Here is a 26,074-nt window from a genome sequence, read left to right as displayed (position 1 = left end):
CTTTATTCAAAAATCAGACAAGATAGTAACATCTCCTGAAAGGACAAGCTCTGATACAAGAGAAGCCTGTTTGCCAGCGAGGTGATTAGCTCTAATTCCCAGGTAATCCCCACCAGATAAAGGAAATGGTCTCACCTTAGTCTAATAATTAGAATCCGTTCCTGCAGCATCTCTTCTGGGCTGCAAGTCACATACCGCTGTTCTCCAGTTGAACTGTTTTGACGTGGATTCTCAACACCTAAAGTCAAATGTACCAGGTAGCTCAGGCATGCCTTCCTTTTAATTAGATGCAAAGGATGGCTTTTCTAGTTTGGAGATGGGTGAGGAGTACGGAATCTTGGAGAAAAAGTGCAAATTGCCAACACCAGGTTAGCCTGGAGACCACTGTTTATGATTCAATGATGAGCCTGTTTATGATATACTCTATCTACTGAGGAATTATAACCAAGCACTCTTTGATAATGGAAAGTACTCTGTGTGTTTACAAAAATATCACACAGTTTGGGCTGTTTCTGTTTTTTGGAAAGAGTACTAAAGAGTAAAATTTATGTCTTCATATGATTTTGGAAACAGCCTTGGACTATGAGCAATCATATGTCAGCGCTGATACAGAGGATAATTCAAAAGAAAGATTTTGATTAAGGGGGCTTACACTTAATGACCATTTACTATATGTGCACATGTATGCATTGAAACATTTACTACTACTAACAATTTTATGAAATAAGTATATGGTGGTGGTTGTTTTTTGGTATTTTTAAATAAAAAACTGAAAACATCAAGTTTTTCAGTTCTACCTAATTTCTAGATACCTCTGAAAGAAGATACTGCTTCTCTTATTTATAACATGAGTTTGAAGTACAGTGGGGCCTTGACTTACTAGTTTAATTCGTTCCGTGACGGAGCTCGTAACTCAAATTACTCGTATATCAAATCTTAAAGTGAACGAGTGAGACACGTGATGCTGGGCTGATGTTGTGGCATTCATTGTGACGTTCGCTGTGCCAACTAGCGGTGGGGTATCAGAAGCTGGCTCATAACCCGAATTTTAGCTCGCAACTCAAAGCAAAAAATCGGCCAAGAGACGGCTCGTATCTCGAAAAATTCATTAGTCAGGACACTCGTAAGTCAAGGCCCCACTGTATGTGTCTATTTGTACCCATGCGTGAGCCTTGAATTCACCCTGGGAGTGGCTCTTCCTAAAGTAAATGTAACTTATTTAAAGGAATTTATCAAGCAAGTGGCAACATGCCTTGGATGACTCCTTAACATCTAACTCAAGTTTTATAAATTACAAGGAATATCCTCAAAGATTTGTAACCAGTTGCAAAGTACGCTTAAAATATTCTGTGAAGACACTCAGTCCTCCTATAAGCCAGGACAGTCTCTAACTAAATTCTGAAGTGGTCATGATGCATAAAGTACAAACTGGATAGAAATTAGACTGCTTTCTTCCCAATATATCCCTGACATATAAGGGACTACCATTTTTCATGCTGGATGCATTATACATTCCAGAATAGCTTTCAGAAGCAGAACAGCTGTGTTACTGCTGACCTCCTTCAGACAAAGGGGTACAGTTGTCCTCTAAGAATTACAGATAAATGGACTGAAGAGTGCCCCTGATGCATTGGTGACCGGGAGAATTCAGTCTTTTCTTCCTCTGAGTGGACTTCTATAACAAAGCACAATTTATTTTGAAATATGATTCAACATGTGGCCATAAATAAGTTAAGAATAGTAAATGGATGAATGATAAGGCCAGAAAAGCGTTCCAGGGTCCGGAGGTCCAGGGTCCTGGACTGCGTAGAACTCTCCATCATTGTATGACTTTATCTTATCTCGCTGCGATAACGCATTCGGTTGTAAATATCCTTGTTTTAGTAGCAACATTTCATGCAGATAAATGCAAATGTAACCATCGTAAAGCATATTTTTTAAATGTGTCCTCAAATCCATGAACCAGGGGGAAACTATAAAGCCACATCCTTATCATAATGTTAAAGCTATTTCACATCATGTAGAAGATGTTACTTCTCTAAGTATCCTGGAGTTGTTTTTGAAGAAGCTCATTTACAACAGAATTCGGGGTAGTTCGAGAAAAATGGGGCCAGGTGAGTGAGAAGTGGGCATCAATAAGAAATGGTTTCCTATTTTAATGGCTACATGTGCATTATGTATATTTTTACATAAACATTTTTTTTTTCCACTAGTGGGTGACAAAAATGAAGTCCTACCGAAAGAGTTTGTATGCAGTTGTGGGGTCACAGCTTAGAGATTGGAGAGGTTGTTGGGATAAGGGTGGGGAGCTAAAAAGGAGGTATTAAAGAGTAGAGAGCATAAAAATCAGTCATTAAGAAATAAAGGTAGGAGCAAATGTGAGTGAAGGGGCAAAGAATTATGGAGTTTATTATTACTGAAAAGACTTTTATATAAGCCTTTTTGTATACAACTTACCTAAGATGTTCTCTATTTCTCCATGTAGAAAAAAAGTTCCTTGTTTCCCACTTCCATAAGAGATATCTCAGTCTTCTCAAAACTCTCAATACTTCACAATAATGAGAAACCATATGCTGAAGGAGAAATATTAATAGAAAATGCTGTCTTTCACATGCTCACTGAATCAATTGAAGACAGTTGACACATCTTTAGTAAGCTGTGTATGAATCTTAGCTCATTAACTACTCCTGTATTATGTATGCAATTCCAATTCCTAATATTACGCATCAATAAACTAGATCTGAAAAGGTGTCATTTCGGTTTCAACGTTTCCAATTGTATTTTTAGATGTTCTTCCACTTAGAAGTGTTTGCGTTATTTCCTGATTTTACAAGCTATGGACAAGTGGGTGTGGTACTGATTTGAATGGGAAACCACTGCTTTCCTATAACCTTTTCGAAGATTCTATTCTAAGAAAATAGATTGCTCCTCCTTCATAATATTTCAGCCCTCTCTAAGCCATCATCCAATTCCCCCTCCATGTATGTACAACTTAGCCACACAATGTGTATAGCACAATTCAATTGTCCAATTCTTCAAGTGTGGGTGAAAGTTGAGAAAGAGAAAAAAAATTCTATAAAATACACTTCATGTAGAATGTTTCTTATAAGCAGATATGGGAACCACCGTAGACTTTTACAAGGATTCTTCTATGTAACTGAACTACTCACCAGTCAGATGGTCAGTCTCTCAGCCTTTCACAGAGTAGTCAGTGTTGTGAAATGTCAGGCTACCACAGCAAGAGCATTGCCACCACCGGCACCATCTCAATTCAACTACATTTGAATGCTCACTGCAACCAGATGGTGTGATTAATGTTGGAAATGAAAAGTAAACCCGACCAGCATGGCCCTCAAAGAAGGTGAAGAGGGGAAAAGGGAAACACTTATGAAATACTTACTTTTTACTAGTCATTGTTCTAGGAGCATTATATACTATCTTTCTCAATCTATAAAACTGGCTTTTTCAGTATTATTCAGAGAAAATGAAACTTGTCCAATACCAGCTAATAAAAAGCTGTTACAGAATTCAAAGCAAGGTCTGTCTATTCCAACCCATGTTCTTGTCTTTCATTGGTTCACTTATTCTTTATTTAAGCCACTATATGCCAGTGCAAGTGCTTCCTAGCTTTATAGGAAAATTCCCGGTTGAATGGGAGAAATCAATAGGCATTCTCACCATGGTAATATTTTTTTTAATTTTTAAAATTATTTTCAACTATAGTTTACATTTAATATTATTTTGTATTAGTTTCAGGTGTATATCACAGTGGATAGACAATCATGTCCTTTACAAAGTGGTCCACCTGATATTTCCAGTACTGAACTGGCACCACACATAGTTATTTACAATATTACTAGCATTGACTATATTCCCTAGGCTGTACTTTACATCCCTGTGACTGTTTTATAACTACCAATCTGTACTTGTCATTCCCTTTAGCTTTTTCATCCAGTCCTCCAACTCCTCACCACTCTGGCAGTCATCAATCTATTCTCTGTACCTATGAGTCTGTTTGATTATATTGCTCTTTAGATTCCACGTATAAGTGAAATCATATGGCATTTGTCTTTCTCTGGCTGACTTATTTCACTTAGCATAATACCCTCTAGGTCCATCCATGCTGTCACAAATGGTAAGATTTCATTCTTTTTTATGGCCAAATAATATTTCATTGTATATATGTACCACAGCTTTTTATCCACTCCTCTAGTGATGGGCACTGGGATTGCTTCAAACCATGGCAGTATTACTAATATGTGGAATAGAATGTGCTAGAGTAACAGAGCACAGAAGAAGAACTGACTCTGTCTAGGGAAATTCACGAGTATTTTACCTGGTGGTTAAACAGACTTGGTGAAGTTTTAATTGCTGCCCGAGCACCATGGCAGTGATCTTGCAAATTCATATATTTCCAATTATGGAACTCCACACCCAGCCTTTCTGCAACCACTCTTGACTAGATCATATGTTCCCTAAGACAGATGTTTGCTGGGTATATTCATGTGGACCACTCTCTACTTATCATTTGCCCAGCTTGATTTATGGCTGCTGCTTCTGTAGTCCTCAATGTCAATTGATCACTTTTTTGGAGATTCTGACATTGACTTGATCATCACTATGGCCAGAGATTTTCATGAAATTAGAAAGGTTTCCTCTCCTCCCCTCCCTTCTTCTCTCCTCTACCACCTTTTAACAGTAAGACATACTTATTCAGGACTGTCACAATAGCTATCGGGACTACTGCTACCACCTCTTCTGTTATCACCTTTACTGCCTGAACCAAGTGGTTCAACAGATCCTTGGATAAATTCTGTTACCAGCATGAGCTATATATCTTTGCCTATATTCATTGGTGTGTAGCTTTAGCTTCAGATGGCCAGATACAGGGTACCCAAGTGTCCCAAGAGCTCTGTCCTGGGCATACTGTACCAATTTCACTCTCATTATTATTGACTTGTTTTCTTTCTTTTCCTGAGTTCCTGGTGTCTCATAAGCTCCAACTGGTCTCATGAAGCATCACAATATCTTAGCATCATTAAACTACAAGGAGGCTTTCTAGCCTTTAGGTAGAAAGATTAGATTTGCTGTATTCTATGATGTTGCAACTGGCTTTTCCTTTTTTTTCTTTCTTTCTTTCTTACTTTCTCTCTCTCTCTCTCTCTCTCTCTCTCTCTCTCTCTCTCTCTCTCTCTCTCTCTCTCTCTCTCTCTCTCCCTCTGCCTTTGGCTCTTTCATTGGCAGTTGTTCAATCCATATTATGTTGGAACTCATCTAAGAATAACTGCAACTTTGAAAGCTGTGCCTGGGGGGAGAGGGGGTTATTATTTATAGGCCTTTGTGGTTTCAGGAGCAAGAAGAAAAGCTTCCAAGCACAGTTCTACTAGGAAGACTACCCCAGCCCACTTTCACCTAATATCATCTTCTGCAGGATATTTTCCCCATAATTTCTTATTAAAAGTGGTTTGTTTTTTTGTTTGCAGCAGTGTATGTGAAATACCCTGCCTGTTTCTCTTTCTCATTCCACTTTATTAAGTTCATCTACCTAATAACAGGTGATGACAAATTGGGCTTCAGGAGGCACATCATATTAGGAGCTATGTTTGGCTTTAGTATCAGAGAGCCATTCATAAAGGTTCCAGTTCACAGAGGCTTATTTTCTATGTCAAAGAAACTCAGAGACAGGCAGGTAGGACCAGGGACTGCTCCACAGATTCAGGGAAGGGCCTCCCAGCCATGTGTTCCACTCTGCTGGGCCTACGTTCTCAGTGTCATCTCATGCTATAACCATTCTATCTTCATTCTGAAGAGCAGAGGTGAAAAGGCTAAAAAGCTAAACCAGCACCCTCTCCATGGTCTCCCCAGAAGTCCCACATTACACTTTGACTTAAGTCTCAATGGCCAATCTTAGTCACATGGCCACTCCAGCTGCCAAGGAAGCTAGGAAATGAGCTCTTTTAAGTGGGTGTATTGGCACAACAATGGGATTGCCTTGCTAAGGAAGAAGAGAATGGATATTGGGTGAGTGTTGCCTTACATATTATTCTCTTCTACATCATCTTTTGCAGCAGTGGCCTCTTTAGGGTCACCTGGAGCTCTGTGCTAGTAGTTAGAGATCAAAGTATAGAAAATGTTTGAGTTCAATAAATAATTATAATTCTTTGCCCTGGTTAAAACTATGGCAAGATGAATTCTCTGGTGTACTAAGTAACTTAGTTTTTATGATGCCATCCATGCCCATAAAAGTAAAAAATAAACAAAATGAAGGAAAGAAATTCATGTGGCATGGACTTTTGAAGAACTTCTTATTTTTTAAATGTATATGACTATGTTTTATACTTTCAATTTTTGTTTTTGCACTTTCCTAATTCATAGCAAAAACCAAAATGTATTGCAGAAACAGGATAGCATAGAAGTAATAAAAAATTATTTACTCTTCCACAAAATCAAGCAAACAATAGAATATTGGTAATTAAATCACACTGTGTCCTTGTGTGTTTGTTTCCTGTTGCTGCTGTAACAAACTGCCACAAGCTCATACAACACAAATTTATTACCTTACATTCCTGGAGGTCAGAAAATGGAAATCAGTTCACTGACTTCCTTCTGGAGGTCTATTTCTTTTCTTTTTCTAGTTTTCAGAGGCTGTTTTGTTCCTTGTCCCATGGCCCTTTATCACACAGCCCTTTCTTTTCCTGCTTCCTCTGTCACATGACTTCTGTCTCTGACTCTGACCCTCTTGGTTCCTTCTTAACCACCTTCATGATTACACTGGGCCCACCCTTATAATCCAGCAGAATCTCCCCATCTCATAACCCCTAGTTTAATCACATGACACACCCCTTTTGCTATGGAGGGTAAAATACTTGCAGCAGTGGTTCTCAACCTTCCTAATGCCGCGACCCTTTAATACAGTTCCTCATGTTGTGGTGACCCCCAATTTCATTGTTACAAATTGAACATAATTAAAGCATAGTGGTTAATCACAAAAACAGTATGTAATTATTTATGTGTTTTCCAATGGTCTTAGGCGACCCCTGTGAAAGGGTCGTTCGACCCCCAAAAGGGTCGTGACCCACAGGTTGAGAACCGCTGACTTACAGGTTCCAGAAATCAGGACATGGGCATCTTTGGAAGTTCATTATTCATTCTACCACACCTTGTGTAATAGTAAAAACACTTGTGAGATTTGATTCAGTAGCTAAATGAGCACCTTATGCATGTCCTTCCCAGGAGTCCCACATGATACTTTGACTTACTTCTCTATGGCCAATCTCAGTCACACAGCCATGATCTAATTCAGAGTCAAAATGAAGAAACTCCATGATAATGTTAAGCACACCTATAACTTTTGGCTGCTGAGTAGGACTTTACGCTGCTAATTCTTAGTCCAAAATTCTCCTAAAAATATTCCCTCATGTATTTATGAAATCTTATTTTTTTCTAAACTTTGTTTTTATTTTATTTTTCAGAAAAGCAAGACAACAACACAAGAATTGAAACTATGAAGTCCCTTGTACAAAAACTCCCTCCATCAAATCGTGACACCATGAAAGTCCTCTTTGGACATCTGACTAAGTAAGTTGTAAAGGTTCCTGGTTGTGTCATATACTCCTTTCCTAAATGAACACTATTTAATTTCATATCTTTGAGACAAGAGTTTCCAAATACATCTATCTCATATTTTCCCCTCTCGCTCATCTAAGTCTTCCTGCAGAAGTTGGAGAATGTACTAATGGTAGGAAGGAGAAGCTACAAAAGGAACTTCTGACTGAATTGATTTTATCCTGGCCTTTACAGTGAACAGATACTTATCGATTAGTCAGAACTGTACTCAGAGCCCTGAGATGGGTCATCTTTACTTTGTTGTATAGTACAATGGGAAAGGTATGAGATGTTTCAGACATGAATTCAAAACCTAGCCCTGCCTTGTACCAAGTGCTAGGACCATAAATGAGTTACTGAAATTCTCTGAAATTTTATTTCCTCATCGGTAAAATGTTGATTCAAATTATCAAGGTGCTGGCCTGTAAGAGAAGAGTATTCCAAGCAGAAAAAAAAAAAACCACACAAGTGTAAAAACCCAGAGAACCCAAAGAGCTTATTGTATTTGAAAAACCAGGATGGCTAGAGCCTATTGAATGAGGGGGATGGTAAGTGGGAGTTGGGGTCACAAATGTTAAATGGGTGTCAGATCACAGTAAGACATTTGTAATCCATTGTAAATACAATGAAGAACCACACCTGGGGGAATATAAAAGGTCACACTGGCCATGTGGAGAATGGATTACAAAAGGGAAAGCAGGGGCACCTATTAGGAGGCAACCCTAGTAGTCCAGGCAAAAGATAATGGTGGCTTGAGTGGAGCCCTTGGAGAGATAGATGTTCTAGAGTTGGGTCAGGTTGGATTTGCCTGGTTGGGATGCAGTGAGTAAGGGCAAGGAGAAATCAAGTGTGTCTCTTAGGGCTTGCGCTTGAGCGATTGGAAAAATGGTAGTGCTACACAGATGGGTAAGTAGAGGGCCCTTTTGGACATGTTAAATTTGAAATGACTGTTACTCATTTGTCCTCTGTTAACGCCTTCCTCCGATAAGGCAGAGCTCAATACAAGTGTTAAGGTTTTAGCTTTGACCATATGCATATGGTCATGTTAAAGCTTGTTAGAGTTTACTTCTGTGAGGTTAAATCTCCTTCATCACCTTAATCGCCATTCCTTGGGTCTGGTCATTTCTGCAGATTATTCAATGAGTTCATTACATGAATTTTAATTGTAAATGTAATACATGTGATTGCACACAAAAAATTTAAACAGTGGTGAATATATTATTAAAAAGTGAAATTTGCCTACTAGTCATTCTTAGACTGCTGAGTAGAAGTAACTAACACTTCTGTATATGTCCTTCCAAACCTGTTTCTAAGCACATGCAAAAATGTGTGTATGGTTGTTAATTGTGTCAAAGTATATCATACAGCATATATTCTCCTGCAACTACTTTGCAACTCATAGACAGCTTCACATTTCATTAAACAGACTCATCTGATTCTTTCTAATGATGATATAGCATTCAATGGTATGCATAGCTCATAATTTGCTTAACTAGTACTACTTTAGGTACATGTCTTAATCTAATTAGTCATATTATCCTCTTACTTATTTTACTCCCAGAGGGGCATCCGTGTCGAAGTTCAGAGGACCCCTCGTTGTTAGAATGACCTTTCCTGTCACCTCCACATCCTGGCTACAGTGGGAAACCCAGTATGATTTAGTGAAAGGATCTTGGGCTTTAAAGAAATAGGTAGATCTACTGTCAAATCCTTGTTCTATACTTAACTCCCTTTATAATCCCAGGCACATAAAATTGGATTAAATTATGTCAGCCATATCCTGTGGTTATGAGAATTAAATGAGATAATGCATATAAAATGCCTGGCACAGGGTAAGCATTCCTCAAATGTTAATTCTTTTCCCGTAGGATCCAGTCATACTATGAAAAGGGTTTCAAGTTACAAGTAAATACCAGAGCGCTTATCTCAGTAATGTTAACTGGACAAAGTCATAAAACAAATGGGAAAGTGTAGTCTTTAATGCGATGCAATACCTACTCTTGTATATCTTGAGAAATATCAATTACTCAGTCTCAATTATTCCTCCTCCATTCCAATTGAAAGAACAGCTATAAAATGAAGAAAATGAGAGTCAGCTAAATTCTTCTTTGAAAAAAAATAAAACACACAGATGAGAATCCATCCAATTAAAAACCTAGGAAGAATGAGAATCTTCACCTCCATGCCACACCATTCCAGTGTGAACAACTAATGCCTGATTGCGTTTTTATACCTAAGGTAACTTCCTGACTTTGCTAGAACTTTCATTCAGCTCAGTAGAGATGGAAATAGATGTATTTAACTAAGATTTAAGAACGGATTACTATATCACCTTCACAGCATTCACATTATAAGATTTTTCATTATAGATAGACAAGTGTCATTTGCCAGTCACCCACCTTTCTTGAGTGGTGTGACCATATTCCACTGCGCACTGATTTTTAAACTGGGTTTAATTATGCACAAGTGTGTGCACATGATTATGTCTTGTTAAGCATTTCTTGCTAAGTTTTTGATAAACAGCCAATCGTGGCATGTCATCAAAGCCTGAGAAGACTAAATAAGAAGATTGTTTAACGAGAATTTAAATATATTCATGTTTGAAAGAATCATTAGAATGTTTTCCTTAGTCTTGATGCATTTGGTAGTTCTTCAGAAAAATCTACCATCAACACTTGTATGTAGTGTTTATTCCAAATTGTTGCAAATATATATATTTTGAAGTTTGTTTAGTGAGGGTCAGGGAATGTAATGAAGTGCCAGAAATTCCACTTGGCCTACGTACTCTACAGCCAACAGAACAGAGCTCCATGTTTGCAGAGGTCTGAGTTAAATGCTCCCTTGAAAGCAGAGAAGTGCCAACTGAGAAAGCTCGATACTGCACAATTGGACTAGAAGGTGAATGCAAGTTCTGGCCACAAAGCCAGAACTTTAACGGGTTGTGATTATATTAACCATAAGATTACACAATGGCTGTAAAGGCTAAATAGTCTCAGAGTCCTCGTTCTTGATCAAACTTGAGTTCAAGTTCTATGCTTCTGCTGTGATAGTTTGAGATCAGGAATTCAGCATAAGCTATCATTTCAAAATGCCATCAACTAGCAGCCTTTATTTATAGCCACTTTCACAAATTGACATTACAGTGAGAAGCACTGGAAGGTCCTGGGGTATCTTCTGAACCGTGACATAAATGGCAAGTTCTATCTGTATAAAATATAAGTGTCAAGTGCATTTGCCTTTAGGCTGCTTCTTTGGAAAGGTAGGGAGGCGAAGAGAAGCTGAAGTTAATGGGAAGGAGGACCTGGAGAGGTAAGGTTTACTTGCTGGTAAAAAAAAAAAAAAAAAAAAAAAAAATCTAGTGTGTAGGTTGAGAGGTTGAAAGCTGGGCAAAGGATTTATATAAGAAACAGAGAACTGTTGAAACCTTACCTATCAGACAATTGCAAAACATGCTTAGTGTTTATGAAAGACTCACTTGGCAGCAGAGTGCAGGTGAGCAAGACAAAATGAGAGAAGAGTCCAGGAGGCCACAGAGATGGCTTGGAGGGGTGAACATCAAGTGGAAAGAAATGGTCCAAGTCTTGAGACTTTTCATAAAAAAAAATTTCACACAGTGTTGTTGTTGTTGTTGTTTCTATCCTCACTCGAGGAAACTTTTTCCATTGATTTTTTAGGGGAGTAGAAGGGAGGGAAAGAGGAAAGGAGGGAGGGAGGGAGGGAGGGAGAGAAACATCAGTGGGAGAGAGACACATCGATTGGTTGCCTCCCACATGTGCCCAAACCAGGCAGGGTAATGAATCTGCAACCCAGGTACATGCTCTGAAACAGGAGTCTAACTCAAACCCTCCGATCCCCAGGTCGACATTCTAACCACTGAGCCGTGCCGGCCAGGGCCATACAGTCTTTATTTCTTTCCTTTCTTTATCGCCCATGTCTAGTCAGCCATGGAGATAAGTCTGAGGTTTCAAACTGTGAAAATAGTCCCTACAACATTAATTTTAAAAAGCAAAAGGAAGACCTGCTAAAATGGTGCACTCTTTTCTCTATTTTGCAAATGCATGAAGGAGAAAGAAAAAGATGAGGTTATAGAAAACTAATAAAATACGATGAATCCCATTTTGTCAGGTGTGTATTGAATCAAGCCCTCTACATGATGCTCAGTGGGATGTATCTCTCTGCATGTTGGAAAAGGCAAACATGTAATATATCTCAAGAATGAAAACTTTTTCAAATTTTTATACGTTTTGAGTGGTCGTCTTAACTGCTGGGACCCTATCCTAAGTAACAGCAGGCTGGTTCTGCAGATAAATTGTTTACAACAGAACATTTGCACTGGTGGAGACCTGGAGATGGCTGGCCGAAGCGTTCAGTGATGGGGGACAGAACATGGTACATGGTATCAGTTCATACTATTTTAGGGAAATGTGGTTCATAGCTAATTGGGTTTTTTTAAATTCAGGGAAATGCTTGTGCTAAGTTAAAGGCAGGGATATAATATTTTATATACTCAGAGGGAGTAGAACTATAAATATGTGGAAAAGTCATGCATCTGGAAAAGACTGTACAGATATATACTGAGATGTTACTATTTCTTTCTTAGAGTTGTTGCATTATGAGAAGTTTATTTCTCTCATGTGTTCCCTTTTCACTTCTACCTACGGTGTAGAAGGAGCCTGAGCTGGGGAAGACAGGTAAAGAGAACAGGCTTTGCAGGTAGGAGACCTGAGTGAGAATGGAGGCTCTGCCCCTCACCGGAGACACACCATAAACAAGTCCCTTTACTCTGAGCTTTCGTCTTCTGTCTACAAAGTCGAGATTGCAATTGATCCTGTTTGTGTGAGGAGGAGTCAATGAATAATCTTTTTAATAGCCCATGTTAGGGTCTAGATAAACATTATATGTTGACATGTACTATTTTTATAGTGAGACAAATATAAAATAACTTTCAATGAAATAAATACAGGAAGAATTGCAAAGGCTGGGTTGCCAAATTTCCCGGCTTCCAGAAAATTCTTCGTCTCACCACAGAATCGTTTTCCAAAACCATAGTTTCTATGCTGGCCCAACTCAGCCAGTTTCCCCAGTCCCAGTGAGGCTGTTTTCACATGTTTGACAAACCACGTGACACCCCCATGCCGTGCCCAACCCCCACGTGTACTCCCAAGCCTAACTCCAGTCTGTGTCCGATTCTCCATCCACCTGATCCACATCCTGCCCCATGTTCTCAGACCTGACTATCTTCACCTTTGAAGTGGGAGCTTCCTGCGTGAGAATCTGGCCTTCTTGCCTTTCAGGGGCTGGAGAGGGTGGAGGCGGGCCCAGGCCTCCCTGAGCTTCAGGGGCAGAGGCTCCCTTTACAGTAGTTTCCGAGGGACAGTTCTCTTGTTCATTGTCCAACTTATCAGAATGTGTCTCACAGTGAGGGCTTCCTGCCAGGCAGAACAGCACACTGGCCTTGTGGAGGCCTGGGAAGGGAGATGTTTTGAAGCCCGTAGGGCCTTCTCCTGTGCCTAAACCCCGCATGGACACCCTCCTCGAATTCTATCAATGCCACATCCGCCTAGACCACATGCTGGCCCTTTGCAGTCCTGGGATGTGTGTTGCAATTACTATTGTTAAGGCTTTTTAGCCACTGCTGAAGTCTTTCCCACATTCTTATTTCCAGGATAAAAATAATATAATTACAGAAATTTAGAAAATAAATACAAAAATGCACCACTAACTCAAACTTGTTAGCCAGATTTACTTTGTGGCATGCATTTTGGAAGACAAAACAATCTCAAATTCAGTTCCCAAGTAGGTATGCGTTGTTCACAGAACATCAGCATGTCTTAGAAGTGGGTGGCTTGTAGAATGACACACAATAGTCATTCGTTGACTTTCAGAAACAGCCTTGGAAGAATATACGGACTGCAGACTTTGGATGCAAATAAATGTCTTATAGGAGACTTGCACTTTATAGAAGAGTTTGAAAGGGGAGCTAAAAATCTTCCCTTTTGTATTGACTCTAAGAAAATCTCCCAGCTGTTCATAGAATTCCAAGGTGAAAAACTGATATGGCTGAATAGACAGATCTCATGGAAGGGTGCCAGTCGAATGCCTCCGTGAAAGGCGAGACTGGCGAGCTGTGGCTGTTTTGTGAGAGTAAACTGATATTTAAAGCTTCTCTGTGGTCTTCACGGATGTTAAATAAAATATTCCACAAAAGCATGTCAAAGGCAACTCAAACGATGATGATCTAGAAATATAAGGGTTGTGTGAGGAAACGATGGTGAGGTAAGAATCCATCCACCCTGTCTTTAAAGCAGCATACATAGCGGGCATTTCTAATATTTGGGGGAAAATGAGACAGGGTTATAGAATGGACTGGAAAGCCCATAAGCCCGTGCCCTTCTCCCTGATCGCAGAGCCGTGCCTGGTGAAGCTGTCTGCCTGCCGCGGGCCTCTGAAGGCTCAGCCCCATGTGCTTTGGAGCAGGATGTGTTTTTCTGTGCTGACTTCTGGCACTCCGCCCTTTTTCTGTACACTTTGGTCTCTCACCCAACCACAATACCTGATATCCCACGACTTGCAAGCCCTGGGTATTTTTACTGGAAAATGAGGAACCTGTGCAAATTGTTATTTTCTTTTTTTCTCTCTCTCTCTCTCTCTTTTTTCTTTTCCTTTTTTTTTTTTCCTCCCTGAGGGACAGGGGCTGCAAGTTGTTTGAAATAAGCCAGAAGCCTAATAGCTCCTTTGCTTGTGTATTTGAAATGGCACCCTAATCACTTTGAAGAGCTAATGTACTTCCTATGGGTCTGAAATTTCTCAACTGGACTCCCGTGGCAGAATTTGGCCTGGTAGTTAAGAAAATTAATTACTCTGATCGTGAGGATGAAGCAATAGTTCCCAACTCCCTGTAGTAATCATTAAAATGTCATCTACTTAGGAGACATCTTGGCACAGGATTTATAAGGTCTGTGAGCTGGGGACTAGGGTTCAATGATCCTTCCAGTGGTGGACCCTTGTTCTGCAGGAAGGCTTTGGGAGATAAGGCTTTTTAAGACCGGAGTGAAATTATTACTTTTGATCTTTTGATTTAACATCTGAATGGGAAAATTAACCACTGAATAATAGGGAGGAAAAAAACACAAAACTTAAAATGGCTACTGCCCATCTATCACTGTCTTCCTTATTAGTGGTGGAACCACCCCGCGGAGGGTATTTCTCTCGTAAGAGGCAAGTTTTTTAAGTTGCCGCACCGTTTTCCACCATGAATCTTGGCGTTTTACCTAATGGAAAGAATCAAGGATTTGGAATCGGAAGACATAAGCCCACATCCCAACCTCAGCCCTTAGAAATTGTACACCATTAAGAAAACCTTTTAATGTCTCTAGCCCTCCCTTTTGCTCATGTGTGCACTAGGTCAAATAAATTTGCATTTGTGAAAATGTTAACTGTAAAATCTTATCCACCCATTACTGCAGGAAGTCTTAATGAGTGACTACTGTACTCCAGGCACTGAATTAGATCAGAAGTTGGAAACTGTAGCCCATGGAATACATCCAGCCTGCTACCTGCTTTTGCTAAAGTTTTCTGGAACACACACACACACACGCACACACACACCCTCATATATTTATGTACGGCCAAAGGCTACTTTCATGCTGCAATGGTGAGAGTTGTATAATTGTAACCAGTTGCACAAGGCCAAAAATATTTACTCTCTGACCCTTTACAGAAAAAAATTTGCTGACCCCCCAATTTGATACTAGAGGCAGAAAGGGGGCTCCCACCCTCATGTATCCTATAGTTTCCTGGAGTAAATTAACAAACAATTATAATAAATATGGTGCTAAATCACAAGACTCTATGAAAACACCAAGCAGGTGCTGAAATTTAGCCTAGAGAAACCAAAGAGGGCCTCCCAAATGCCAGATGCTGTCTCTAGGGATGGCAGTGTGGCAGACAACAGGCTGACTGTAAGCAGGGAGAATTCTCTGTACCAAGAGGCACCGAGAAGAACTACAGCACGGTACAGAAATGGTGGATCCTAGAAGCGGTAGAACATAAGCCGAGAATGCAGTAAACGAGCTAAATTGTGCAGGACATTATACGCTTTGCTAAAGAATTTGAAATTCATTCTGTAGACAGTAAATCACTGAAGGGTCTGAAGCAGGGAGAGATGGTGGTGCGATTTGTATTTCTAAAGATCACAATCTTTTTAAGTGTGAAGAATAGCCTGTAGGAGGGCAATGCTAGAGGTAGCGAACCTTGTTAAGAGGATTGTATGATAGTCCAAGCTAGAGTTCTCAAACTAAGGGAGGTGGGGGCGGAGGGGATGGGGCAAGGGATGGATATAGAAGGCATTGGGGAGGGAGGGGATTGAGTCAACAGGATGTGCTCAACAAGTGCATGCAAGAGGTTAGAAATAAGGAAGATTTCAGATGGCACCCAGTTTTTAACTAGTTAAGTGATGATATCCTGAACTTAGATAGAGGACAAGGATAAAATTGGAAGCATGAAAGAAGTTGAAATTTTGGGGACATGATGTGATTTGGTCATTGTTTATATTCCATTCATGACATCTATTAGAAGATAAGAACTATATGTTGGGAATTCAGGAAAGGTGATTGGGGTCTAGGTCTGAATTTAGGAGTCATGGGTTTAAAGATGGCAACGGGGTAAGGTCATGAATAACCTCAAGGAAGGGTGTGAAGAGAGAAGAGGGTTGAGGACAGATTCCTGGGGATGTCTAATACTGAGGGGTCATTAGAGGAAAAGCCTGTGAAAGGAGTCTGAGAATGGCATGCATGGTGACAAAGAAAACTTGGCAAGAGCAGCACTATTATTTTTTTGTGGTTAAAACTATTACTTCCAAAAGGAAGCCTAGAAAATTCTCATGATAACAGGACATTGGGCAGAATTTACAGTGATAGCTAGCTACTGTTTGAGCCTTCAGCTTTTGGCACTTGAAAAATCACAGGAATAAATATTATAAGCTGAAAGAAAAAATGTTACTGATATCAGTTAAGTCCTTAAAATATTGATGAAGGTGGGAATTATAAGAAACTAACCTGGTCCCTTTGTCATTATGCTCTAGGAAGGCAGGGATGTGCATCACGTTGATCTTGCTACACCGCGGAGCCTAGTACAAAGCCCCACACATCACAGATAGTAAGCAATTTCTGTTGAACACATGGAGTCACATGACTTCATTGAGTGAGAAGATGATCATCTAATAGTGATGGTTCCACTTAAGATCAACTGGAAACTTGGAAACTTGATATATTTCAGACTAAGGCTAGGGAACATTGCATTCTGAGGGTATTGGTTAGTAAGCTGTTCCTCTCAACTCTCTCTTCACCTGATGTCTATCTTTTCATCATGATGAAGAGACGAGCAGCCCTGATTGTAAAAGAAGTCATATGTGTTAATATTAAGGTGGCCTGTGCAGAGGCCCTGAGCACAATGAAGGGGTGCTAAGAGAGGCTCTCCTACCGAGGAAGACTTGGTCAGGGGTCACCCATCAGTGCTGTCACACCTGCCGCTGTTGTCCAGGGGGTAAGGGGGAGGTGCCAGTTCTCCTGATTTCTTGATTATCTGGGACTTGTAACAGATCTCAGAATATAAAAACTTAGTTTTATATTTTCTGGCATTACTGCCACTACTAAATTAAAGACTATTGCTCCTACTTCCTATTATATCAAGCAACCTCCCTGTCCGTCATTTTTTCCAGTTCCCATATTGACCTCCTAGGACTACCTTGAATTAGTTAGCATTAGGTGAAGCAAAAAAAAAAAAAAAAAGTCCCCCCAAAACAAAAATCACCTTGATTACAAATGCTTGCCCTCCACTCTTAAGTGTATGAGAAATTCAGTTCCTGTTTTGTGAAGCAGAGACACAGAGAAACTTCAAAGTGAAAGGGCGGGCGGGGGGAATCAACCAGACCTCAAGTCACCTGATTTCCAGTCCACTAGACCACACTCTGCTTTCCTGCCAACACCAATACCCGGTTGTGTTTCCAGGGAAGAAGGAATGATGAGGCAGCGAGTGAGAAAGACCAGCCAACGGTGATAGACGCACAAGCCCATCACTCGAATTCCCTTTCCTTTTTTAATTGAACGCCAACTATAATCCCCACTCTTTAAGTAAAATTACCTAACTAATTAGGAAGCTGACATACTGATATAAGGGTTTTTCTTGGTGTCTGTGTTCTTTCTCTCTCTCTCTCCAACACTCCAGCTCTCCCTCTCTTTCCCTCCCTCCCTCCTTCCCCCTAACACTTCGCTTTCCACCTAAAAAGTACCGGGGAAAGTTTTATTTTTAGGAGTTCTTTTAAAAACATGTTCCATGTCCACATGCATTAATGCTGTGTGTGGGTGTGCATGAGCATATACGTACACTTCGAAGGCTTACATTTTATTAAAAGGCAGGGATGGCTCTGCCTTTACCACCTCTCCTCTCCTCTTGACAGGGAAAGTGCTGAACCCAGATGCCCAACCAGGGAGAATACTCTTCCAGGAGCAGCATCTGGCCTCCTGGCAAGCCCTCCGGGGAGCTGCTTGGGGAGCTTTGCAGTTGTCTCGCTCGGTCTGTCACGTGTCTCCGATACCCTGGCCTCCCTGGCTGGCACGTCCAGGCAGCTGCCAATTTCTCTCGGTTCACCTTCAGTTCTGAGAACCGCTTCCCTCACGCTCATGTCATGCTGGACTCTTTTCCCTCCCACCGCCCATGAGAATTCCTGGACGAGACACATGTCTTGCTGCTGTCCGCCCAACAGCGGCCTCCCAGGCCTCCGCCTCCTGAACCCCAGCAAAACCCTGGGCCACTCAGCCCTCCCTTCCAGGAGCTTCTTTTTAATAATAGTTCTCCACCACTTCTTGTCAGCGTAGCTCCTTGTAAACTGCGGGACCGTTCCCTGCAAAGAAAAGCAAAACATTCCACGGGAGTAATTTATTCTGGTCTGCACCCAAGACATGAAAGCACGCCTGACATGTGTGTATTATTTCGTGACATCACACTGGCTCCCACATCCTTGTCACACCTCGAACAAAAGGGCATTGCAGGGCCGACAGGGAGGGGACACAGCAGCTTTGCAAGGAGCGCCCACTTCAGGGGACTGCATTTTTGAAAGTTGCTTTGTGGGTTTTTTTACCTGTTAGTATATATATATTTTGCTTGTGAAGGATTCTGGGTAGTTTTTTCTGGATAATTGTGAAGAACACAGAGTCCGACGGTAGCCCACGCACCAGGGAGCCTGACAAGGTGCTGACAAGTCCGGCAGCCGTACCCGGGATGCAGAGGGGGAGGCAGAAATGAGAGCTGCGGGGTGACATCCAGGAATAGTTAGCGGGGCGGCTGCTCACTGCCATGTTGCAGGGTTGCTGTTTTCTCCCACATGCAAAAAAAAAGTGCAGATTATACACCAGATTTCAGATGTCAGGACGGGATTGTCTGGGCTGAGAAAAGACTGGGCCTTAGCAGTGGATGGAGGGAATCCCCGCCATAAGTAATCACTGGTCTGGGTCCGTGGCAGACTCAGCCCACACTTGACTTTGAAGACAAACAAAACTAAAACCATGGGCTTCGGAATGAGAGCCTCTGGGGACCAGGAGATGAGGTTAAGGGGTGTTTGATCAGGACATTGGGAACGGTCCCTTGAAACTATCTACACAACAATAGAGCTCAAATTTAAGATTAGAATATTGAAGTATTTTATCTCTGCCTCAATGACATGTTTTTGGTCTGTAATTTTTCCTCAGGTTAACTTGTTGATATGTACAAAGGACGTTAAAAATGCATGCAGAATCTTTATACTAAATATTGCCTTTTGTATAGAGTTGACTCTTGTATAGAGATGACTTTTCCTCACTTCTAGTCATTTCTTCTCTTCTGTGTCATACATTCTTTTTAACCAGGCTATTTTCTCTTACATTGCCCCCTACCCCACTTCCCCCACCCCCATTCCTCCCAACATCACCATCCTTAAATTCTTCCACCCATGCCTCACTCTGAGAGCTCTCTTCACCTTCGAAGCATTCTTGCCTACTTCATCTATTATCCATTTAGTCATGATGCTAACACCTATTGAGTAGCTATCATGATAGACACTCAGCTGGAAATCAAGAGGGTTTTATCAGGACAACACCCAACCCCTGGGATCTGGGGACCTCATTCAACTATGTTATCTACCTCTCTGCCCTCTCTGGGAATGTTCACTTCTCTCAATCTTGCTGTCGCTTCCCAACTTCCTGCCTCTAGCCCTTCCTCTTCTCCCGGGGATTAGCAAACCGCTCTCTGTTCTGGGCATTCGGTTAGTCTGTCCATCTGGTGGAGGAATCCCTTGCTCTTCTTCTCTTTCCCATTTTAGAGGAGACAAGGAAACCACTCTGGGGCAGGAGTAGGCAAAGACATAGGTGCTGGCCCTGGGGCACTAAAACATGTTTTGTTTTGTTTTGTTTTCTGCTTTCCATAAACTGAAAGTCAAACATACACCTCTTAATAATATCCTTCCCATTATTAATTTTGTTATTTTATTCATTCATTCATTTTATTCATTAGCTAATTCATTTATCTTCCCTAGTGTTTGGGATATGAAAGATAAAAGAAATTACTCCTGCTCTAAAGGAATTTTATCTAATTATTTTGTGTCTCTGTGCTTGGACATAAAAAAGAACAAACTTATTCATGCAAAGTGATGCTTCACTGAAATCCCATTTTTCCCCCTTTGGAACACTTTTTAGTAACCATTTTATATCCCATAAAGATCCTTCTCTCAACCCTACATCTTCTCTGATTGGATCACAGACCCATCCTCTTGGCTCCCGGCTCACCCATCTTTCCCATCATTCTTTAATTTCCTTCTGCTGTTCCAGACAGCACATGCTTCCTGGTGCTGACCTTTGCGTCATTGCAGAGGGATTCCCCTCACTCTCCACTCACCACGTTTCTATTTAGGACCGGCATCCCCCAGAGCCATAGCAAGGCCTTTTACAGGTGGCTCACGTCCTGTTGTATTTTTCTAACTAGCCTGCCCTGTCCTCTCTGACTTCATTCTCCCTTCACATCACACTGAAAAGGACCGATTCCTAGACTGCCAAACTCTTCATGTAATTTGTGCTTCCCTGACAGTCCCAGGAACTGAGCTGCGTCTTGGCAGAGGAAGGCCTATTTCACCACACGCCTGCTATTTTCTCCACGAGTATCCCTGCAATGCGCTATGAGGGCTAGGGAGGCCTAGGAGCAGGTGTTACGTAAGGGAACTAAGGAACTGTCATTGTCTCACTCTAGGAATTTCTCATCCCAAAACACTTTTTTTATCCAAGAATGTAACATATAAGAACACAGCTAGGCAGATGCATGTGGGGTGGAGGGAGCTGGAGAGAGTGGGGGTGGGAGGGAGTTGGCTAGAGAGATGTTTTCTTCATCATGAACGCAGCCACCTGAAAAAAACAGCTGATTAGGAGTCTGTAGCCACACTACACAGCAGTGTGGTACAAGAAGTGAGTAATACCGCGTGTACCTATTTGAAACGACAGAGCAGGCTTAGGTAGACTGCGTGCAGTTTCACAGATTGGAAGTCATCCAGGACACTGAGGTTATCAACCCCTTCTCTCACTAAAAACACCAGGGGAACTTCGAGGACCACAGGAGGTCAGGGCCATCATCCTGCAGCTCATCCGAAAGGCCTCACCTCCCACAAGCCAGGTTCTGGCAGAAAAGCTTAATGGTGGCCGCTAATTGGCTGGAAAAAGAGTGCCCTCTATCCGTGCCCTGTGACTGATTCAACATTCTCAGGAAACGGGCTTTGAAGCACCTGAGTAGAAGGGACTCAAATGGTGGAGGACATCCAGGGATTCAAGTGGTGGACAGCGGGCACTGTAAGGGTCTTCCACCTGCTGGTCCTGTGGCTAGCATTCCTGCCACCCAAGCATTTCAGAAAGGTCCAGCTCAGGTTTCCCCAAACTTTAATGTGCTTACAAATCAAATGGCTGGGGGTCTTGTTAAAAAAAGTAGATTCTGCCAAGCTGGTGTGGCTCAGTTGGTTGGGCATCATCCCATGCACCAAGAGGCGGCAGGTTCGATTCCCAATCAGGGCACATGCCTGGGTTGCAGGCTCGATCCCTAGTAGGGGGCGTACAGGAGGCAGCCGATAATGTTTCTCTCTTAGTGATGTTTCTATCTCTCCCTCTTCCTTCCTCTCTCTCTCTAAAGTCAATAAAAACAATTTTTAGCCCTGACCAGTTTGGCTCAGTGGATAGAGCGTCGGCCTGTGGACTGAAGGGTCCCAAGTTCGATTCCGGTCAAGGGCATGTGCCTTGGTTGCCGGCACATCCCCAGTTGGGGGGTGTGCAGGAGGCAGCTAATCAATGTTTCTCTCTCATCAATGTTTCTGACTCTTTGTCCCTCTCCCTTCCTCTCTGTAAAAAATCAATAAAATATTAAAAAAACAATTTTTAATATATTTTTATTGGTTTCAGAAAGGAAAGGAGAGGGTGAGAGAGATAGAAACATCAATGATGAGAGAATCACTGATTGGCTGCCTCCTATACACCCCTACTGGGGATCTAGCCTGCAACCCAGGCATGTGACTTGACAAGAATCAAACCCGGAACTCTTCAGTCCACAGGCTGACGCTCAATCACTGAGCCAAACTGGCTAGGGCTCAATAAAAACATTTTTTAATGTAGATTCTGATTCAGGAGGTCTGGGATGAGGCCTAAGATTCTGCACAGAGAACAAGCTCCCTGGTGCTGTGTCAAGGAACCACACTTTCAGAAGGCAGTTTTTATAAGGAAGAGGGGAGAAATTTTCTGTGAACCAAGAGAGCAGAGGCTGGGCAAAGAGAAAGATGGCTTTTAAGTGAGATTCAACATCCAGAATAATTAGGTTTGCTTTCATTTTTCTTAGGAATAAAAGGAAGCAGAAACATGGAGAGTCCAAAATAATAAATAATACACACCACTCTTATAATGGCTTTTTCTGTGGAAGGGAGACACAGAATTTGGTCCCTGAACATGTTTCATGAATGAGATGCCTGTTCTCAACAGTGATTGTATTTCTCACTCTTTGGTTAGTGCTGCAGAAAGACACACTGCCAGGAACCAAACTGTCTGTTCTCAAGATGAGTCAGGAGAAGACAAGATGGCAGAAGGCAGAACTTTAAGGTTTGACCAATGAACAGTAAAAGAGCGATAATCTCCCTCCAAGCTTTGTAAAATAAAATCAGAGTTGCTGAAAAACATCAAATAATGGGCCATTTTGCAGCTTATATTATGCAAACTTAGTTTATTGTTGTGTGCTATGGAGGCTTTCCCGCTAAAGCCTGAATGTGCCATCAAAGGCTTAATTATTGGTTGGATTAATGATTATATTCTTTATCTAGTTATTTCCTAAGTGCTTTTTATACTCATATCTGCATATTTTGTGACTTCTTAATGATAGGATTCACTTTAGATGTATGGAAGGAAGCGTGCACACACAGAAACACACACAGACACACACACATGCTTAATAAGTATGAGTCAGTTAATCCCTGGTGAAAGCAGTATTGGTTGCTACATTCAGACATGCTATAAACTAGATAAGGCTGGAGTCTAAATAATACATTTATCCTAATATATAGCTCAACAGTATAGCTGCAAAAATGCTACTACTTGCCAAAGATATATAAATTTAGGATATCATTCAAAATATATCATTTGAAATGTTCAGCTATCTGCAGCCAGCATGGTGAAGTACATATACAAGAAAGAGAAGAATACAGTCATCAATCAATGAATCAGCAATATCTAAGGAGTGCCTAGATATGCCTCATACTACTACATTAGTGAGAGTTAGGAAGATTTTTAAAAAGCATAAAGTTCTGCCTTTGCAGAGCTACTAACCTACCAGGGGACAAAGCACTTAAGAAAAATAAAAAGATTAGACAATAATTAACTGTTAAACAGTATCTGCAAGGAGAAACAGACTAACATAGTTGAGAAGTCTCCAATGAAACGTAGAGCTGAAGTTAGGTTTTGAAGCATGGGTGGGATTTGGGAAGCACAGAGATGACTGTGGGTCCACCTGAAACAAGCGAAGGGGGATGCCCGGATGTGGCCCTGAGCAGCCTGTGCTATCTGTGACCCTGTGACCGAAGAAAAGAAGAAGGAGAGACCCAAGTGCAGGGAGGAGCCAGATTATGGGTGGGGCCTGGAGAAAAACTGGAAGCCATGTCTCAGACCATAGGGAACCAAGGCAGGTTAGTGAGTAGTTGAAAAATGTAAGTTTTGCTTTTGTTTCCATTTGAGTTTCTCAACTTATAGAAAGATCATATGTAAAATGGATTTGGGGACGCAAGGCCCAAAGAAGGAGGCTGGAGCCAAGCTGGAAACTGGGCGGCTATCTGGGCATGGGTAGAGAGCAGTTGCTCCCTTGTTGGCTGTGGAGCTTAGCTAGGGAGGTGGGGGGGCAGAAAGGGGTGCCTAGAAGGACCTTAAAGGAAGTCAAGAGAATTTGCTGATAGGTTTGATATGATGTGCGCATAACCAAAAATAGATCAAGACAAGGCCAAGGCATTCAATTTTTGAACTAGAGAGAGTGGAGTTTTCACTCATGGAACCTGGATCATCTGTGGACTTCGAGCACCAACTTTGTGGCAGGAAGCACTGTTCTAGAAATCTGCAATACATCAGTAAATTGAACAGAAATCACCTTTGCTTTCATTGGGTTTGCATAATAAACATAATATCCATACTATAAACAAATACATTTAACAAACATAGTAAATAAGGACATGCTACAGCATAGTAGAAGTTGATGGCTGCTAAGGAACCAGTAAACGTAGGGCGGATTAAAGGGATCAGAGTGCCATGTGGTGGTTTGCAGTGACAAAGCAGGTCTTTGGGGAAGCAGGTGAGATTTGACAATAGTTGAGGGAGGAAGGGAGTCTGTGAAGTGGACACCTAGAGTCAAAGCACCAGGCGGAGAGGACATCTAGAGTCTTGGGGTCTGGGCCCTATAGCAAAGCAAGGAGGCCAGTGTCACTGCAGCCAAGGAAGGGTGGGGAAAAAAGGAGAGTCACACACAATGTTGACAAGGCCACGTCCCTGGGGCTTTAGGAGTCCTTCTGAGGAATTAGCCTCTTGCTCTGAATTAAAAGAAAAGGGGAGCCAGTTGTAGGGTTTGGAGCAGGAATAACATGAACTGACTCCAGTTTGTAAAAAATCATTATGTGAAGAATACATTCTAGGAGAATAGGAAAACCAACTGGAGAACGATCTAGATTATCCCATCAATCTAATCAGAAAGAGTAATTTGTGGCTGAAAAGTGTCTCACACATTTGGCTCCGATAGCTTGAAAGAATTTAAAGAACTGGATTTCAGCCCCAGCTTCCCCATTATAAACGTCCTCATTGACCATAGGCCTGTTGCTTCATGTTCCAGCCATGGCTTTATCAACTTTAGCATGGGAAAATGCTTAGCTTTACCTACCTTGTAGTGTGTATGTGAGTGTGTGTGTGTGTGTGTGTGTGTGTGTGTGTGTGTGTGAAATCTAATGAGTTAAAGAGAGTGAAAAGCAAGAATATATAGTTATTAGAATTTGACACAATTGGAAACTCGAGCAGAGAGTCCAGTCCAGACACTTAATCTTTTACTGAATCCAAGAGAGAAAGTGAAGAATGCATTGGATTCAGAATCAGGAAACTTATTTGTGTCCTGAGCTTATGAGTCCTTAATTGTGTCGCCTTAGATAACACAGCTTCTCAGAGCATCAGTTTCCTCTTCCAGGTTAAAGGAGATTGCAATACCTATACCCCTAAGGACACGTGTAAATAAAAACCCACTGTAAGCTGTAACATATCAAAGAGATGAAGGCCCCAAGTTCCTAGTACAGCCATAGACAGTTCTACTCAGCCTGTGGTAAAGTTGTAATTAATCCTTCAGTCAACCTAGGCCCGTGGTCAGCAAACTGCGGCTCGAGAGCCACATGTGGCTCTTTGGCCCCTTGAGTGTGGCTCTTCCTAAGCCTTAGGAGTATCCTAATTAAGTTAATAACAATGTACCTACCTATATAGTTTAAGTTTAAAAATTTGGCTCTCAAAAGAAATTTCAATCGTTGTACTGTTGATATTTGGCTTTGTTGATTAATGAGTTTGCCGACCACTGACCTAGGCTAACTGTAATTCCTCAGAGTCAGGACTCGTTCCTTCCTGGGCTCCACAGTGCCCCATGTAGCCAGCACAGGCTAGTACAACAGGAGGTATTCAACAAATTATTTTAGCAAGTGAAAGTATGATACTACAGGAGGAAATGTAGATTTGAGGACCAGGCTTTTAGAGGAAATATTTCAAATCATGAAAGAGAATGCATTCAACAAGATTGTTCAGAGCCTAGAGAGGATGGGATTAAATACCACTTTGGGGCAAGCACAGTGAGACTCATTGACCAGCAAAGGGAAGAAAAGCAGAAAGTCAACAGATAATTCAGAATCATCAGCATTGAA

General features: G+C 41.4%; 1 protein-coding gene across 1 annotated transcript in view; it reads left to right on the top strand.

Annotated features, from left to right (window-relative positions):
- ARHGAP15 (Rho GTPase activating protein 15) overlaps nucleotides 1–26,074 on the top strand; it is a 666,367-nt gene that overhangs the window by 594,175 nt on the left and 46,118 nt on the right. Inside the window, exon 13 of the mRNA XM_036320866.1 lies at nucleotides 7,473–7,578. Within this exon, the coding sequence (XP_036176759.1) occupies nucleotides 7,473–7,578 (106 nt within the window). The remainder of the gene's footprint in view (nucleotides 1–7,472; nucleotides 7,579–26,074) is intronic.

This window comes from Myotis myotis, unplaced genomic scaffold, assembly GCF_014108235.1.
Source record: "Myotis myotis isolate mMyoMyo1 unplaced genomic scaffold, mMyoMyo1.p scaffold_m19_p_8, whole genome shotgun sequence".
Classification (NCBI taxonomy): Eukaryota; Metazoa; Chordata; class Mammalia; order Chiroptera; family Vespertilionidae; genus Myotis; species Myotis myotis.
Note: the sequence above shows the minus strand (reverse complement) of the source record. Positions and strands in the feature narration are given on the sequence as shown.